Source organism: Leptopilina heterotoma, unplaced genomic scaffold (genome assembly GCF_015476425.1).
Source record: "Leptopilina heterotoma isolate Lh14 unplaced genomic scaffold, ASM1547642v1 Lhet_123, whole genome shotgun sequence".
NCBI lineage: Eukaryota > Metazoa > Arthropoda > Insecta > Hymenoptera > Figitidae > Leptopilina > Leptopilina heterotoma.
The window spans coordinates 385688-405347 of record NW_025110842.1 but is presented as its reverse complement, the minus strand read 5'-3'; the positions used below and the strand labels follow the sequence as shown (position 1 = coordinate 405347).

General features: G+C 30.0%; 1 protein-coding gene across 10 annotated transcripts in view; it reads left to right on the top strand.

Moving 5' to 3' along the window:
* Positions 1-19660, top strand: part of LOC122512628 (potassium voltage-gated channel subfamily H member 6) — a 240637-nt gene that overhangs the window by 100976 nt on the left and 120001 nt on the right. For all 10 annotated transcript variants that reach the window (XM_043628562.1, XM_043628564.1, XM_043628566.1 and 7 more), the window contains exons 2-3: positions 2684-2914; positions 15709-15867. In XM_043628562.1, the coding sequence (XP_043484497.1) occupies positions 2684-2914; positions 15709-15867 (390 nt within the window). The remainder of the gene's footprint in view (positions 1-2683; positions 2915-15708; positions 15868-19660) is intronic.

Sequence of the window (19660 nt, the reverse complement as noted above, 5' to 3'; positions counted from 1 at the left end):
TTCCTGATTCATTAGTCTTCTTGGTTGTCGCCACTCGTTTTGAGAATCGTTCTACAACCGAATTTTCTAACTATTCCAAAAATTTCTAATTTTATTTTTCACTTTCGTTACTTCCTTTGAAATTTAAATCATTTTTAATAATTTTATAATATTGAGTCATAAATTCGTGGTAAAAATCAAAAATACCAAAAATACTGATTCATTATCATTATAGTTTTTATATAGTAGAGGAAATTTGTTGTCACTGCAGGGGAAATTAATGATGAAATTTTCGCTAAATATCGCCAAGTTTTTTTTTTATTTCTCTGTTATGTATACGCTGATAGAATGAAATATGTTTTGATTATGAATAAGCTAGAAATTAATTGAAAATTTAATTCAACTGAAAGGCAGTGGAATAATTTTGTAACCTTGAGTTTGTGACCCACTTTCTTTCGTTTCCACGGTGAATTGACAAATTTTCAAGTTTTCAAAACGAAAAACTTTGATACTTTTTTTTGTATAATCTCTAATTATTAGATTAAGCGAATAGAGAAAGAAAGCGGTTCTTTTTTAAATCTAATATACAAATACGGAAAGCAATAGTGATACGCACGATAAATATATCCGCGTTCTTGGACATCGGCCAAAGAGTGTTATTTAAAATTCTCAGAGTCCCCTCTTTGGTTTTTTTTCAGAAAACTGAATTTTCTTTGTCAGATGGCAATTTTGTGAAAAAGTGCGGTTTCTTTATAAGGTTTGATTAAAATCAACCTAATCGACTAATATCTACGTATAATAAATGTATTAATATAAAAAAAAAAAAAAAAAAAAAAATTCGAGCAACTGTAATAGCAACTTTTACCGACAGAATATATATTAGCGCGTAAAAACAAACGCCGGTTATTTAACAATAATGAAAATACGTTATAATAACAAAAATAATAAAATAAGTTATTTAAAAAAAAAAAAAAAAATTGTTGGAGCAACTGTAATAGTAATGTTAAATAATCTACAGAATACTAACGCCGGTTATTTAAAAATGATAAAAATAATAAAACAAGTTATTAAAAAAAAAAAAAAAAAAAAAAAAAAAGAAAAAAAAAAATTGAAATAATTAGAAACGAAGCATTTGATTTTCAAGAGCCACTTTTTATAAATAAAATTTTCTTTTTTAAAGTATCGAGTGCAATGCCTGTAAACTATTTTTTACAGTATTTTATATTTTACATTTAAAATTTTATTTTTCTAGTATTTTAACTATTCTCCCATATATACTATTTGAATTGGGGTATTAAAAGAAAAAGAGTTTCAGCAACATAAAAGGGGTGAAAATAGAACATATTTACTGAAAAGTGAAGCTTGAGATAATCATATAATCCGAGTTGATCTAGAATAATCTGTAAATTCAACAAGTGCAGGCTTGAATTTATTTCTGAAGTGCAATAAATCTTGTAAGAGGGAATTTCCTTTTTCCGCGTGTCGAATTCAGTTGTGAAATATGCCCTGGTGTGTCTGTGTTTGTGTATATATGAGAGATGTATCTTGTTTATTTTTCTCTCAATTGAAAACGAAAGTGTCAAAAGGCAATGATCATTAATTAAAAATTTGTTTTTCATACTTTCAACCTTTTTTTTTTGTTTTTATTTTTTGTTTTTATTTTCAAAAAAATAGTGATCGATTTTATTGAGTTTGAAATAATAATTTTTTTTTGCAAATCTCTCTTTTATCCTTTGAAAATTTTTATTTTCGTTTCCACGTAATGTTTTTAGTAAAATGTATTTTTGATAATATCACTATGCCAATGACCTTGTGGTCGTGACCGAATTTCACTCACGGATTCTAGCCAAAAGTTGAAAACTTGAATTTTCGAATTTCACTCGACCTATGGGAGTTTTTTTTTTTTTTTTTTTTGGGCAAAGGTGAAACATTTTATGTTGGGGAAATGTAAAAAGAACTCATAAGTTCGATTCGGAAAATTACTAAAAACCATTCAAACAAAAAAAAAAAAAACTATTTAAAACATTAAGGATTTTTTTTGTAGTCAGCTCACTCACCGTTCGAAAAAATAACAGGTTTTTTTGTAGCGTTAAGCAGAATCGTTGTTTTACTCCATTCCTGCTTGACCCACTAAAAACCGTTCGAAAAATAAAGGATTTTCTTCGTGGTCTGAAATGGGTGCGGAATTAAACCCAAAGGTACGTGGGGTTGACCACTCGAACATTGAGGGTTGGGGTACGATTTAACTTGACCTGGTGAAAGACTTCGATGCAGTGGTAAATAGGCATCGAAGTAGATCTCCTGGTCATAGTGACATCGTTGGCAAAGGTCCCATTAGTCGAGCCTAACATGCCGCAAGTGTCAAGTCGGCGAGGCTTATTTTTAAACCCTCATAAGAGACTTCTAATATTAGTCTTAGGGAAAGGAAATTAAAAAACAAACCGAGAAAGTTGGACCTTGGGGTCCAACACAATCCATCGTTTTCTAATGTAAAAACCCAGTTTCCCATCTGAGTTCGAACCCATTTCAGACCACGAAGAAATCCTTTATTTTTCGAACGGTTTTTTTAATCTTGACCATGGTAAATATTCAGAACCTTAGGTTCGCTGACTTCTGAAAGAAATCAGCAAAGACTGAGCCTTAGTAAGAGATTACTAAGAATTTTACTCTTGTCAACAATTAAAGATTGTTTTTCGTATTTCAGATCGAAGCTTCTTGGTAGCCAACGCTCAACACGGACTATGTCACATAATATATTGCTCAGACGGGTTCTGCCGATTAACGGGGTTCTCGAGAGCAGAAGTCATGCAGAGGCCGGCGGTGTGCGAATTTCTGCATGGACCAATGACATCGCCACATGCAGTCGCTGCATTGCGGGACGCACTTTTGGCCGGAGACGAAAAACACTTCGAAATACTTTACTACAGAAAAGACGGTGAGTATCTTCCACTGAACCATTCATACGGTTCGATAAGTTGGCGATTTTTTGACGATTCTTCCACTAAACCATTCATACGGTTCGATAAGTTGGCGATTTTTTGATGATTCTTGACGATACTTGACGTTACTTGACGATTCTTGACGATAACGGTCGTTAGCATCAGCAGAGTAAAGATAGGTTAGCATCATCAGATGGTTAATTAAGTAAACATGGTTAATTAACCAGTAAAGTTTAATTTTCCCCAGGTACCTGTTCACCGTTTGATAAAAGAGGCAGTTTACCAAAAAAACAGGGTCGAGGCTTAAAAAAGATTTGGGTTACTTTAGAGAAGAGCTTAAGGATAATTAAACCAATTTCAGAGGGAGAATTATGAAAATGAAGACCGGACATAATCCCTTTGCTCTTCTAACTAACAGTGCAAAGGTTGTTGTTGTTATCAAGAAAGGGATGTGGCTTCTTTATGCGTTTGAAATATTACCATAAGAGGCGAAAGGTCGAGAGGGGTTTAATTTAAATTAAACCGAGAAGGGGTCGTATTCGTATAACACCAGAAGGATGATTGCAGTCGTTAGTGTATATTCTGAATAGGAAATATCGAGGTGTATTTCACAACTCGAGGAGGATATCCTGAATTCCTTAGACACGCGAGCCACAGTCCTCTGGCTCTCTCTCTCTCCCCCAAGAGACACATTGTTTCCTGAAACAGTCCAAAAATAGACGGAAAATTATTGTACTGTTGCCAAATTGTCATCGAAAATAGTTATTCATGATCTTGTTTTTTTGTTAGGATTTTTGGTTCTGATAACAAACTGAACGAAGCAGAAGTTGGTCGTGAAATTTGGAAGTTGCTAAAGTAGCAGAAGTAGCAAAAGTTGTAAAAGTAGTTAAAGAATTTAAAGCATCAGAAGAAACAAAAATCACCGATGTAGTGGAAGTAGTTAAAGAATTTAAAGCATCAGAAGAAACAAAAATTAAGGAAGTAGTAGGAGAATCAAAAGTAGCAAATGTTTTAAAGTATTAAGACTAGCAGATGTAGTAGCAGTATCGAAAGTAGCAGAAGTAGTAAAATTTCCAAAAGCACCCGAAACAGCAATACCAATAAAACCAACACCGAAAAGAACTCCAGAAGTACATTCCAAAAATAGGCTTGCGACAAATGAAACAAAAAAAAATTTGCCTCCACTACTTGTAAATTCAAGGAGCACCCTTGGGAAGCACATACAGACATGGTTTATTTAGAGCGGGAAAATTAAATTTGTTCCCGCCGGGAAACAGTCGATTTGCACACACTCATTCCATTCTCTCTCTCTGTCGATGCAGTAGTGTCTGACCTTAAGCGTTACTGGGTGAAGATCGATATTCAACTACTGTATAATTAATCATAGTCATATCCCGAGGTCTCTCCGGTCTTGTATCTGTATACATATACACATCGGCATCCACCCCAGTTCAACCCCTTCAGTGACCTCTTGTTAATTTTCTCTCACATCTGTTTTCCAATTGTCACCAATATTCCGCGTTTGTTCCACTTTTCGAACTGTTCTTTCTTTTTCGATGTTTCGACTGTTCTTTCCTTCCACTACTTCTTTCTTTTTTGATGCGTCGACTATTCTTTCTTTTTTGATGCTTCGACTATTTCTTCTCCGATACTATGACTATTTTTTGCCCCCAATCTTTCGACTATTTTTGAATTGGGAACCAAAGTCTAAGAGGGACGCATGATTATTCCCCAAATGTCATTTTTCCGAAATGTCATTTTACCGAACTGCACTTTTGCGAATAGTCATTTTTGCGAAAAGTCAATTTTGCGATATGTCACTTTTGCGAATTGTCATTTTTGCGAATGGCCATTTTTACGAATTGTCAATTTTCCGAAAAGTCATTTTTGCGAATCGCTATTTTTACGATTAGTCAATTTTTCGAAAATTCATTTTTGCGAATTGTCATTTTTACGAAAAGACCTTTTTGTGAAATGTCATTTTTGCGAAAAGCCATTTTTACGAATTGACATTTTTGCGAATTGTCATTTTTAAGAAATGTCATTTTTGCGAATTGTCACTTTTGCGAATTGTCACTTTTGCGAATTGACATTTTTACGAATTGTCAATTTTCCGAAAAGTCATTTTTGCGAATCGCCATTTTTACGAATTGTCAATTTTTCGAAAAGTCATTTTTGCGAATTGTCATTTTTGCGAAAAATACAATAGTGAATTTATAGACCTACAAGTTTTCTATTGTATTTTTCGCAAAAATGACAATTCGCAAAAATTACTTTTCGGAAATTTGACAATTCGTAAAAATGGCGATTCGCAAAAGTGACAATTCGTAAAATTACATTTCTTAAAAATGACAATTCGCAAAAATAGCTTTTCGAAAAAATGACAATTCGCAAAAGTGATATTTCGCAAAATTGGCTTTTCGCAAAAATGAGTATTCGCAAAAGTGCAGTTCGGTAAAATGACATTTCGGAAAAATTACATTTGGGGTTCAAAACCCCTTCGGATTTTAGGCTCCTAACTCAAAGGGGTTTTGGAGCCTTGGAAATAGTTTGCCATCGAGGGGGTGTTGGACCCTTGAGAATAGTCTGACATCGAGGGGGTTTTTTGGACCCTCAGGAATAGTTTGCCATCGAGGGGGTGTTGGACCCTTGAGAATAGTCTGACATCGAGGGGGTTATGGACCATTGGGAATAGTTCGACATCAAGGAGTTTTCGAACTGTTGTAAAGAGTCTGACATCATGGGTGTTTTGTACTCTCGAAAGGATTTTGGTATTAATTTTTGAAAAGAGGCATAAAAATCGACGTGGTAGTTGGATGATGTTGGGACTATTCGACAGTTGTGGCGATATGTCTCGGAAGTGGTATAGTTAAGGTATTTATTGGCAGTGTTAGTGTGCCATTCGGTTGTTTATTACTATTCGTGTGCTCCACAAAGTTCTGCATGTGATTGACACCTGTGTTTAGTGACGTTGACACAAGGGAGTATAACATTTTAGTACCACCGGTGGTGGTGCTCCTTCTGTGTTCCCAAGACCTCGATACAAAACGATAAATACAAGTCTCATTCATCGAACGCGTGTTCGATCAATAGACCTATGTTACTACCGACAATCTATTTAGCATACATTTCTGACAAGTAGGTAGCTGACTTTTTCGATTTTCGTTGTTAAAACAGAACCAAACATTGTATCCAAATTGAAACCACAAAACAGTGCCAAAAATTGTATTCCAACTGAAACCAAAACAGTACCAAAAATTTTATCCAAATTGAGACCAAAACAGTACCAAAAATTGTATCCAAATTGAAACCAAAACTGGAACCAAAAATTGTATCCAAAGTAGTACCAAAATTTGTGCTAAAATTACCAAAAAATGGTACTGAATCTATCAAAATTGGTTCTAAATTGGTACTGTTCTGTTTTGGGGTGCTCGGAAGAAAAGCTCCTTTGGGAAGGTGAGCGTGTTTTATTAAAAATATTCAACAGATTGTTAGTGAGGAGCATTTTCGATAAATTTCGGATTGGGGCATCTTCATGTCGTAAAGGATTTTTGCTGTTTAATCCTAGCGTCTATTCTCTAGGTGCGCAGTTCTGAAGGTCTGACCTAGTTACTCTGTTGCATCTTGTGTTAGACAATGGAGGAATTTTTATAAACCTCGGTAATTGAGACAAATGTGTTCAAGAAGATTTCTTTCCCGGTGTATTAAAGTAAAGTCGTAAATAACCTTTTCCTTGCTCTTCCTCTTCTTCTTCTTTAAACCTTTCTGAAATTAATGATGTCAATATCAAGAAAGGTTTTAACATTTCCTAAAGTTAATATCAGGAAAGGTTTAAACCTTTCCTGATATCAATGTTAGGAAAGGTTTAAACCTTTCCTGACATCAATGTTAGGAAAGGTTTAAACTTTTCCTGATATTAATTTCAAGAAAGGTTTAAACCTTTCCTAACATTGATGTCAGGAAAGGTTTAAACCTTTCCTGATATTGACATCATTAATTTCAGAAAGGTTTAAGCCTTTCTGATATTAATGATGTTAATATCAGGAAAGGTTTAGGATTTAGGTTCTTATGGTCATTGGACCAAATTATCAAATCATTTTGATCAAAAATCGTCATTTTTGGCCACAACGGTTGTTAAGTATCAGCAGAGGGTTTAAATCGAAAAAAAGGAGAAAAGAGAAAAGGAACCATTTCCCAATTCGACTGCTTCATTTGCCAGAGGGCAAATGTGTGCGACGTCACTGTGAGCTTTTTCCGTTCCCACCATCACCACCACCCCCAAACTACATCCTGCGCTCTAATGCTCTACTCTCACTTCTCCAGCGCGCATCAGCAACAACTGCGGTGCATTATGGCTCACCTCTTCACCACACAGGACAATGAACTTCCTAACGGCGTTTTCAGCTCGGAGATAGTAAAGAAAATCCCCTCGCTAATTTCAACTCCATTTATTACACTTTCCCCCATGGTCCTTATTCATTACCATAAATATGAGTAGTTACAAGTTATTTTAAGATGCAATGGCAAACGTGGGCATAATTTTTCATCATGTTGAACATGGTCCAGAGTAGAGTCACGTGTGTACGGATGCATTTTGCTTGTACGATTCGTGTCATTTTGGAACATCAATCAAATCCTTTAAAACGATTCAATTATTTTCAAAATAAATATTCAATCATGTCGATTAGTTCGGGGGTTCGGGTGGTTCGATTAGTTCGATTAGTTCGGGTGGTCAATTGTGTCGACTAGTTCGGTGTTCAATTACGTTGGTTAGTTCCATTATTTCGACGAATTCGGTGGTCAATTCTGTTGATTAATTCGGTGATCAATTACGTGGTCTGTCGATCATTTCGGTGGTCAATTCCATGGTCAATTATGTCAATTAGTTCGTTGGTCAATTACGTCCTTTTATTATTCAATTTATCTCCATTATGTTAATTACGTCCGTTACTATTTCGTGTAAACTCGGGAAAGTATTTCGGTTGTTCACTTTTGTTTCTGGCAAAAGGAACACTTGCGTTTTGTTTCGTGAGCTACTATTTCTGAACATTGACTTTGCTCCACACTGTGTATGACTCTCACCACGTCATTGCAGGAGCATTGCACTCGGAATGACGTCACAAGTTGTGAGGGCACAGAGCGTCATCGACCAATTAGAAGGGAGAGAGCCGTTAACCCATTAAAACTGAACTCTCGGCAATTTGTCTGCATATATATATGTTACACTCTCCCGGAGGGTAACGTGACCTCGTCACTCTCTTTTTTACCTTCCGTATTTCCTTAAAACCCCCAACCCTCTCTCTCTCTCTCTCTCTTTCATCTCCGCCCACTTCATTGTGACGTCAGAAAATCGACTTACTTGTTTCACGGAAATGAAAAACAAATTTTCGATTTTGATTAATGATTTTTGTTTGTTGACAAATTGTCTGCTTGAAATGAAAAGATTTAAACGTAATAGATGTTCCATTTAGAACTCTTTTTCAAGTCAAGGTTGAATGTGTAAGAATTTATCCACGTGTATACATCACTCTCTGTCTCTCTCTCTCTCTCCTACAACTAGATTAACCGCAGTCAATATATTTTCGGACCGTGTAGAGCATGAAATAGGCTCTTCTATTTATATAAAATCCATGTTGATCTTGAATGTTGTTTTTTTTTCGGGTGATGGACATTTTAATGGAGTATGGTTTTCAATTAAATATATAGGATATCGAGATTTTTTTTTATTTTTTTTTGAAAAGTGGAAAATTTGTATACTATATGAATGTCGAGACGGTGGACGTTGTTGATTTTTCTTTTATTATTTGTGTGGGGACAAAAATAGAATTTACGAGTACTCGGTGTTTTGCAGTGCAGCTTAAAATAAGTTGAACATATTCAGGAGCATGAGAAAGAGCAGATCGATGAGAGTATACCCCCTTTTTCGAGGCTCTCAACCTCTTTTCGCAGTAGTTGAAGGTGTTCTCCTTCCTACGGGGAGGAAGCGAAACTTTTTTATATCCTTTCTTGTTCCTTTTCCGGTTTAAATCAAAAAATGTAGAAAATGAATTTTCACTTGTTTTTTTTCTCTGGGGGTTTATTAATGAATGAATGTAGGTTAGGTTAGGCTGTACACTCGAGGGTATTGATGCCAATTTTTAGAAAGTCAGGAGGGTTAAACATTTTAAATTGATATCCCCCTTCAATACAATACAATGTTTTTTTGGTTTGAAATTAAAAATTGAAATAGGCTTCCCTCTCTAAAGCTGTTTTTAGGATAAAATTAAGAATTAGAACAAGTTCATCCCCCTTTCAATGCATCGAAATTGTAATCCGCGACCCCAAAAACTCCCGATTAACAAGCTTCAAGCGAATACGATCAATTTTTAAAAAATACGTCCGCCATATTGGATCCTCCATTTTGAATTTTGAAAAATTGACATCGGATTCGTAATCAGCGACCCCAAAAACCCCCGAGTAATAAGTTTCATACGAATCCGACCAAATTTTAAAAAAATTTGTCCGCCATATTGGATTAGCCATTTTGAATTTTTTAAATCTGACTACATCTTCGTAATCAGCGACCCCAAAAACCCTCGAGTAACAAGTTTCAAGTGAAATTAGTTGATTTAAAAAATGAGCAAAGAACCTTCGCCATATTGGATCCGCCATTTTGAATTTTAAAAAACTGACATTATATTCGTAATCCGCGACCCCAAAAACCCCCGAGTAACAAGTTTCAAGCGAATTTGATCCATTTTTAAAAATTCGACCGCCATATTGGATCCGCCATTTTGAATTTTGATAATCTGATATCGGATTCGTTATCAGCGACCCCGAAAACCCCAAAGTTGGGGTTTAAATGCCAGTTCTATTAATTTACAGTTTGGTTAAATGACAGGTTAAATGGAACTCATGTAAAAATAACTGTAGGGTAAAATGTTAATTTCGTTTAATGACAGGTCAAATGACAGTTCTCTCAATTTAAAGATTCGTTAAATGTCAGGTTAAATGACAGTATGGTCAAATGATAGTTTATAGCTAATTGACGTTGGGTCAATGCCAGTTAAGTTAAATGACACTTCGGTTTTTTACAGCATCGTTAAATGACAGGTTAAATGACAGCAAGGTCAAATAGGAGTCGTGTTAAAATTCAGTCAGTTTTCGTTAAATTTAAGTTTCGTCAAATACCAGGGTAAATTACATAAAGGTTAATTTAATAGTTTAGTTAAATGACAGTTTGGTTAAGTGATATTCAGGTCAAATGACAGTCATGTTAAGTGACAGTCAGGTCAATTTGTAGTTACGTTAAATGACAAACCATTCTTACGACATTTAGGTTAAATTTACAGTCAGGTCAATTGACAGTTTCGTTAATTGACAGTTCTGGAAAATGACAGGTTAAATGACAGATTGGTATTTAAATGACAGTAGAGTCGAATATTAATTTAGTTAATTGACAGTGGGGTCGAGTTATAGTTGTAGGGTAATAAAAAGGTTGGTTAAATGTTTTTTAGATTAAATGACACTACGGTTAAATTACAGTATTATTAAATGACAGTTCGGTCAATTTAAAGTTTTGTTAAATGACAGTTCTAGGAAATGATAGGTTAATTGAAAGTTTTTTTTTCTAATGACAGAACGGTCAATCGACACTTAGGTTAAAAAATAGTTCGAGTTAATGTCAATATGGTCAAATGACAGTAGGGTTAAGTGACAATTTAGGACATTGACAGTTTTATTAAATGCCAGTTCGGTTAAATGACGATAAAGTTAGCGGTAAATGACGTTACTTACAACTTACATTTTCAGGAAATGACAATAAGGTCATATGACAGTTCGGAGCCTGACAGTTTGGTTAAATAACAGTAAGGTTAAATGACAGTTGGGGAAAATTGACAATTTGGTTAAATAATAGTAAAGTTAAATGACAGTTGGAGAAAATTGACAGTTTGGTCAAATAACAATAAAGTTAAATGTCAGTTTGGTTATATAACAAAAAAGATTAAATCTTTTACCAGTAAGGTTAAATGACAGTATGGTTAAATGACAGTTTTGTTAAATGTCAGTAAGTTTAAATGACAGTATGGTTAAATGACAGTTTTATTAAATTTCAGTAAGGTTAAATGACAATATGGTTAATTGACAGTTTTGCTAAATGACAGAAAGGTTAATTGACAGTTGAAAAAACTGACAGTTGGGTTAAAGGACAGGAAGGTTAATTGATAGGAAAACTGACAGTTGGGTTAAATAACAAGAAGATTAATTGACAGTTGTGTTAAATGTCAGGTATGTTAATTGACAGTTGGGTTAGATGTCAGGAAGGGTAGTTGACAGTTGGGTTTAATGACAGGAAGGTTAATTGACAGTTGGGTTAGATGACAGAAAGGGTAGTTGACAGTTGGGTTTAATGACAGGAAGGTTAATTGATAGTTAGGGAAACTAAAATTTTTGTTAAATGACAGGAAGGTTAATTGATAGTTGAGAAAACTAACAGTTGGGTTAAAGGACATGAAGGTTAATTGATAGTTGGGAAAACTAAATTTTTTGTTAAATGACAGGAAGGTTAATTGGCAGTTGGGAAAACAAACAGTTGGGTGAAAGGACAGGAATGATAATTGATAGTTAGGAAAACTGACAGTTGGGTAAAATGACACTTTTGTTAAATGACAAAAAGGTTAAATGACAGGAAGATTAATTGACAGTTGGGTTAAATGACAGGAAAGTTAATTGACAGTTGGGTTAATTGACAGGTAGGTTAATTGACAGTTGGGTTAAATGACAGTTGGGTTAAATAAAATTAAGGTCAAATGACAGTTGGGTTAATTGACAGGTAGGTTAATTGACAGTTGGGTTAAATGACAGGTAGGTTAATTAACAGTTGGGTTAAATGTCAGTTGGGTTAAATAAAATTAAGGTCAAATGACAGTTTCGTCAAACACAATTTATTTGAGATGCCATTCAACATCAAACCCCGGGACACTTACTCATCCCAATGAATCGAAGAGAAATTCAATTTCCAAATTACATTTCCTTCCCGCAACAGTTAATTGAACATTATACGTTGAAGAGTCTAGTCTGTCTGCCAAGAGTCTTGGCCAAAACGAAATCGCCTCTAATCAGATAGTAAAACGTTTTGCTCTCCAGTTTCTTTAATGGGTCATTGACTCTGACCTTGCTGTTGAATCCAATAATATATCTTTCTCATCACATTACAAATTGCCCTAAATTTCCCTATTTATTATTCTTTTATTTTTACTTGTCCACTGTTCAATTCGTTTTTTCTTTCTTTCTTTCTTTCTTTTATTCTTTTTTTATTTAAAAACAAAGTAGGTCAGTTCTGCGAGGGTATATAATATCGACTTTGTGTATTGTATATAATGGAAAGAAACATAATTAGGGGGGAAGTGTACGTCATGTTATTGGCGTCGTTGGTAAACTAGGAGAAAAGAAGTAGCGTCGTGTCTAGTTTGATTTGTGCCAAATAGAGGGTCATCAATCCACATACAACTTTTATTCTTATAGAACTCGACTTTTTCACCCAGTAATCTTTAACCTTAGTTTCATTAGTGTATGGATGCAATTTGCATTTATGTCAATTTCTCCATTCTTTTTATTTGTATATTTGGAAATTTTATTTTTTATTCTGCTAATGCTATTAATATTTTTTGTAATTTTTCTTTGCTACTTTCACCAATCGTTTAGTTCGAGATGACATACTGCCAAATTGGGAATATTTAAGAACCAGAACTGCCAAGTTGGGAATATTTAGGAACAAACACTGCCAAGTTAGGAGAATATTGAAGCCAAATTTATTTAATGCCAAATTGGGAATATTTAAGAACCAAAACTGCCAACTTGGGAATATTTAGGAACAAACACTGCCAAGTTAGGAGAATATTTAAGCCAAATTTATTTAATGCCAAATTGGGAATATTTAAGAACCAAAACTGCCAAGTTGGGAATATTTAGGAACAAACACTGCCAAGTTAGGAGAATATTTAAGCCAAATTTATTTAATGCCAAATTGGGAATATTTAAGAACCAAAACTGCCAAGTTGGGAATATTTAGGAACAAACACTGCCAAGTTAGGAGAATATTTAAGCCAAATTTATTTAATGCCAAATTGGGAATATTTAAGAACCAAAACTGCCAAGTTGGGAATATTTAGGAACAAACACTGCCAAGTTAGGAGAATATTTAAGCCAAATTTATTTAATGCCAAATTGGGAATATTTAAGAACCAAAACTGCCAAGTTGGGAATATTTAGGAACAAACACTGCCAAGTTAGGAGAATATTTAAGCCAAATTTATTTAATGCCAAATTGAGAATATTTAAGAACCAAAACTGCCAACTTGGGAATATTTAAGAACAAACAATGCTAAGTTAGAAGAACATTTAGGAAGAAATAATAAAAAATTTTTTAAATAAATTGAATTCTGTTAAAAAATTTTATAAAAATAGTTGGAATTAAAATTCATTGAATTGGGAAAAATTTTTGAAAAATAATTTACAAAGAATTCTATTAAGATTTTTGACAATAATTAAATGTATTGTGTGGCATTTAATTAAAATTTTTTAAAAATAATTAAATTCCTAAAAAGCATTTTATTACCTATTTATGAAAATAATTAAATTCTTGCAAACGATTTTATTAGAATTATTTTAAATAATTGAATTATTTCCAAGAAAAAATTTATTACATATAAAAATAATTGAATTCTAGTGATGAATATTGTTATTTATGAAAATAATTGAATTCTTGTTGCGAATTTTATAAAAATTTTCAAAAATAATTGAATTCCTGAGAAGAATTTTATTATTTATGAAAATAATTGAATTATTGCGAAAAATGTTATAAAAATGTTTAAAGAGAATTGAATTTCTGTGAAAAATTTTTTTGTTTTTCAAAATAATTGAATTCCTAAAAAGCAATTTATTATTTATGAAAAGAATTGAATTCTTGCGAACGATTTTATTAGAATTTTTTAAAATAAATAAATAATTGAATTTCCAAGAAGAAATTTATCACTTTTAAAAATAATTGAATTCTTCTGATGAATATTGTTATTTATAAAAATAATTGAATTTTGCAAAGAATTTTATTAAAATTCCTCAAAATAATTGAATTTTTGAGAATAATTTTGTTATTTATCGACATAATTGAATTCTCTCGAACAATTTTATTAAAATAATTGAAAATAATTGAATTCCTATGAATAATTCTTCTATTTTTGTAAACAATTAAATTTATCTAAAGTATTTTATTACTTATGAAAATAATTGAATTATTGCGAAAGAAATTTACAAAAAATTTGTAAATAATTGAATTCCTGTGAAATTTTTATTATTTATGAAAATATTTAAATGTTTGCATAGAATTTTATTAAAAATTTTTTTTTTTAATATTTCAATTCTTTTGTAAAAGTTTTATTAAAATAATATTGAAAACTATTGAATTGAGGAAACTTTTTGAAAATAATTGAAATTCTGCCAAAATCTTTTTTAAGAATTTTTTTAAAATAATTGAATTTTGGAGAATAATTAGTTTTGAAAATAATTGAATTCCTGCAAATGATTTTAAAAAAAAATTTTTAAATAATTGAAATTAGAAGAAGAAATTTATTAGGTACTTTTAAAAATAATTGAAATACTGTGCTAAATTTTATTATTTATGAAAATAATTGAATTTTGGTGAATTTTATCAATTTTTTGTTAAATAATTGAATTGTTTTACGAAATTTAATGAAAATACTAGATATTGAAAATAATTGAATTTAAAATATTTTTGAAAATAATTGAATTTGGAATATTTTTTGAAAATAATTGAATTTGAAATATTTTTGAAAATAATTGAATTTTGTATATTTTTTGAAAATAATTGAATTGTTTTGCGAAATTTTATGAAAATAATTGAATTTGGAATATTTTTTGAAAATAATTGAATTTGGAATATTTTTGAAAATAATTGATTGTATATTGTTTGAAAATCATTGAATTGTTTTGCGAAATTTTATGAAAATAATTGAATTTGGAATATTTTTTGAAAATAATTGAATTTGGAATATTTTTGAAAATAATTGATTGTATATTGTTTGAAAATAATTTAATTGTTTTGCGAAATTTTATGAAAATAATTGAATTTTGAATATTTTTTGAAAATAATTGGATTTGGAATATTTTTGAAAATAATTGAATTTTGTATATTTTTTGAAAATAATTGAATTGTTTTGCGAAATTTTATGAAAATAATTGAATTTGGAATATTTTTTGAAAATAATTGAATTTGAAATATTTTTGAAAATAATTGAATTTTGTATATTTTTTGAAAATAATTGAATTGTTTTGCGAGATTTTATGAAAATAATTGAATTTGGAATATTTTTTGAAAATAATTGAATTTGGAATATTTTTGAAAATAATTGATTGTATATTGTTTGAAAATAATTGAATTGTTTTGCGAAATTTTATGAAAATAATTGAATTTGGAATATTTTTTGAAAATAATTGAATTTGGAATATTTTTGAAAATAATTGATTGTATATTGTTTAAAAATAATTTAATTGTTTTGCGAAATTTTATGAAAATAATTGAATTTGGAATATTTTTTGAAAATAATTGAATTGTTTTGCGAAATTTTATGAAAATAATTGAATTTGGAATATTTTTTGAAAATAATTGAATTTGGAATATATTTTGAAAATAATTGAATTTAGAACATTTTTTTGAGAATAATTGAATTTTGAATATTTTTTGAAAATAATTGCCATAAAATTCTAATCAAATTTTTTTTTTTTTTTCATACAGGAACAAAATTTCTCTGCAGCGAAGTGATAGCCCTTATCAGAAGCGAAGTAGACGACATATGTCTTCAAATTATAAACTTCGAAGACTTAAGTGCACAACCACCGCCGCAACCTTCTATTCCACCGCCAGCGCAGGCAAACAACAGGCTCGTTACACGCTGTAAGTCATATCGATTTCATTTCTCTTTTTTTTCTAAAACTTTTTTCTAACTTTTTTCTGTACTTTTAAAAATTTAATTTCCACAGATACAAAATCCTCTCTTTTCCCTCTTATAAATTTATATTAACCCCTCGTTTCTCATATAAGCGGTCACTAGATCGCAAAATATTGAGAATAAGCTTTAGATTTTTTCATCATTGAAGTAGAGAAAAAAAAACTTTTGCAAAACTTTCTCAAGGAACTTTCCCTTTTTTTTAATCGATTCTAAAGTTCTCCATATAAATTAAGCCACACTTGAGAAGTAATAGAACTTGTTTCTACACTTCTTTGTTATAGTTTTTGTTTGTTTGTTTGTTTGTTTTACTTTTTTTTGTGTATTTTTCACTCTAAAAACATTAATGAAAGTGTGACACTTGAAAAAATAATAAGTTTCTATTTATCTTTTTCTCGAAGTATTTTTGTCACCATTTTATGTCTAAAAATAAGAAATAAAATTAAAGAAAAGAGTGAAAACTGATAGTGGTAAAAATTATTATGGAGGAAAAATTATTAGTAGGAAAAACTAATAGTAAAAAATTAGAAGACAAATTTTCAGTAGGAAAAATTATTAGTAGGAAAAACTAATAGTAAAAAAATTAGAAGACAAATTTTCAGTAGGAAAAATTATTAGTAGGAAAAATTATTAGTAGGAAAAACTAATAGTAAAAAAAATAGAAGACAAATTTTCAGTAGAAAAAATTATTAGTAGGAAAAATTATTAGTAGGAAAAACTAATAGTTAAAAAGTAAAGGACAAATTTTCAGTAGAAAAAGTAGTAGGAAAAATAATTGCAGAAAAATTATTAGTAGGAAAATTTAGTAGGAAAAATTATTTGTAGGGAAATTATTAGTAGGAAAAACTAATAGTAAAAAATAGAAGACACATTTTCAGTAGAAAACGTAATAGAAAAAATTATTAGTAAGAAAAATTATTAGTAGGAAAATTTATTAGGAAAAATTATTTGTAGGGAAATTATTAGTAGGAAAAACTAATAGTAAAAAAATAGAAGACACATTTTCAGTAGAAAACGTAGTAGAAAAAATTATTAGTAGGAAAAATTATTAGTAGAAGTAATTAAAAGTAGGAAAAACTAATAGTTAAAAAAAGTAGAAGACAAATTTTCAGTAGAAGAAGTAGTAGGAAAAAATAATTGCAGGAAAAATTATTAGTAGGAAAAGTTAGTAGGAAATATTATTAGTAGGGAAAATTATTAGTAGGAGAAACTAATAGTAAAAAAGTAAAAGACAAATTTTCAGTAGAAAAAGTAGTAGAAAAATTATTAGTAGGAAAAGTTATTAGTAGGAAAAATTGTTAGTAGGAAAAACTAATAGTTAAAAAAAGTAGAAGACAAACTTTCAGTAGGAAAAATTATTAGTAGGAAATAATAATTGCAGAAAAAATTATTAGTAGGGAAAATTATTAGTAGGAAAAACTAATAGTAAAAAAGTAGAAAATAAATTTTCAGTAGAAAAAGTTAATTGTAGGAAAAGTTATTAGTAGAAATAATTAAAAGTAGGAAAAACTAATAGTAAGAAAAAGTAGAAGACAAATTTTCAATTGAAAAAGTAGTAGGAAAAATTATTAGTAGGAAAAATAAATAGTAGAAAAAACTAATAGTGGCCAAAACTTAAATAGGAGGAATAACTGACAATAGTGAAGACTAATTGCAGGAAAAAGTAATTAATAGGAAAAACTAATAGTGAAGAAAACTAATAGGTTTTAATACTATTAGGAGGAATAATTTATAATAATGAAAGCTAATAGTGTAAAAAAGTAATTAGTAGGAAAAAAATAGTAGGAAAACGTAATAATAACTAAAACTAATAGGAGAAATAATTTATAATAGTAAAAACTGATAGTAGGAAAATTAATTAGTAGGAAAACGTAATAGTGTCTAAAACTAATAGGAGAAATAATTGATAATAGTGAAAACTAATAGTAGGAAAAATTAATAGCAAGAAGAACTAATAGGAGGAATAATATTAATAGTAGTAAAAACTAGTAGTGTTAAAAACAATTAGTAGGAAAATCGATTAGTTGGAAAAATAAAAAGCAGGAAAATTAAATAGTAGCGAAAACTAATAGGAGAAATAATTAATAACAGTGAAAACTAATAGCAGGAAAAAGTAATTAGTAGGAAAATTAATTAATAGGGAAACGTAGTAGTGACTAAAAGTAATAGAAGAAATAATTGATAATAGTTAAAACTATTAGTAGGAAAAAGTAATTAGTAGGAAAATTAATAAGTAGGGAAAATAAATAAGTAGGGAAAATAAATAGTGGGAAAATCAATTAGTAGGAAAAATAAATAGTAAGTAAACGTAAATTGGCTAAAGCTAATAGGAGAAATAATTAATAGTGAAAACTAATAGTAGGAAAAATTAATAGTAAGAAAAGCTAATAGGAGTTAAAACTAATAGAAGGAATAATAGTGATAACAAATATACTAGGAAAAAGTAATGTTAAAAGTGACTAATAGTGAAAAAAAAATAATTCAAAAAGTAAAGGCGAAAAGTGTGTTTCGTAACAAAATAATGAAAAGTGAAAAATAATAATTTGGAAAATACATGTAACAATAATAAAAAAAAAAAAAATGTGGGAAGAAATGAGTTCGACCTCCTGCTCCAATTAAGTCTTCATACTAATCGTTCTCATTATTAGCAGCCTTACTGTATAAATACGCAGAATATGCGAAATAAAAAGAGAGAAAAAAAATTCAAAGTGTCACGCTTTCTTATCGAGAGAGTTAAACAAGGTGACTATCCTTATCTCAACATTTTAAATCAGTTTTTCATTCTTTACACACAAATACCTTTTCTTGACAAGATGTTTATTCATGAGTAAATAAATGAAATTGTTTTTCTAAAATGAGAAGCAAATGAAAATATTTGTTTGTTTTTTCAAAAAGGGAATTTTTTTTTTTTTTTTTTTTTTTTTGATAATTGGGTCAAGTTTATGGAATGAATGCCAGTTTTTGGGAATTTTTTGTTTTGCCTCTTTGACTTTTGTAATATTTGCATTTTTTTTTGTTTTTTCGCTTCTTTCTTTTTTTTGTTTTTCTCTCTTTTTTTATTTTTGTCCCTTTTTTGTTTTTGTCTTAATTTCTATTTTTTAATCTTTTTTTTTTGTTTTCTTTACTGTTTTTTGGTCTTGTTTTTCTTTTTAGTTCAATTTTTTTGTATTTTCCACTTTTTTGTTTTAGTTTCTGTTTTATATTTTTCTTTTTGCTTTTGTCCTTTTTTGTTCTTTTTTCCTATTTTTTTCTACTTTCTTGTTCTTCTTTCCTATTTTTTCTACTTTTCTGATTTTGTACTTTTTTCTTTTTGTTTCAGTTACTGTATTTTTTGTTTTTTTTTACTCTGTATTTTCTACTTTTTTTGTTATTGTTCTTTTCTATTTTAGTTTGTGTTTTGTGTTCATTTTTTCTGTTTTCTCTATTTTTTTTTTGCTTTTGTTCTTTTTTATTTAAGTTTTTCAATTTTTTTTGTTCCTTTTTTCTATTTTATCTACTTTTTTGTTATTGTTCTTTTTTGTTCTTTTTTCCTATTTTTTCATTAATTTTTTGTTTTTGTCATTTTTTGTTGTTTTTTCCTATTTTTTCTACATTTTTGTTTTTGTTTCAGTTACTGTATTTTTTTTTGTTTTTTACTCTATATTCTCTACTTTTTTGTTATTGTTTTTTTTTTGTTTTAGCTTCTGTTTTATGTTCTTTTTTTCTGTTCTCTCTATTTTTTTTTTGTTTTTGTTCTTTTTT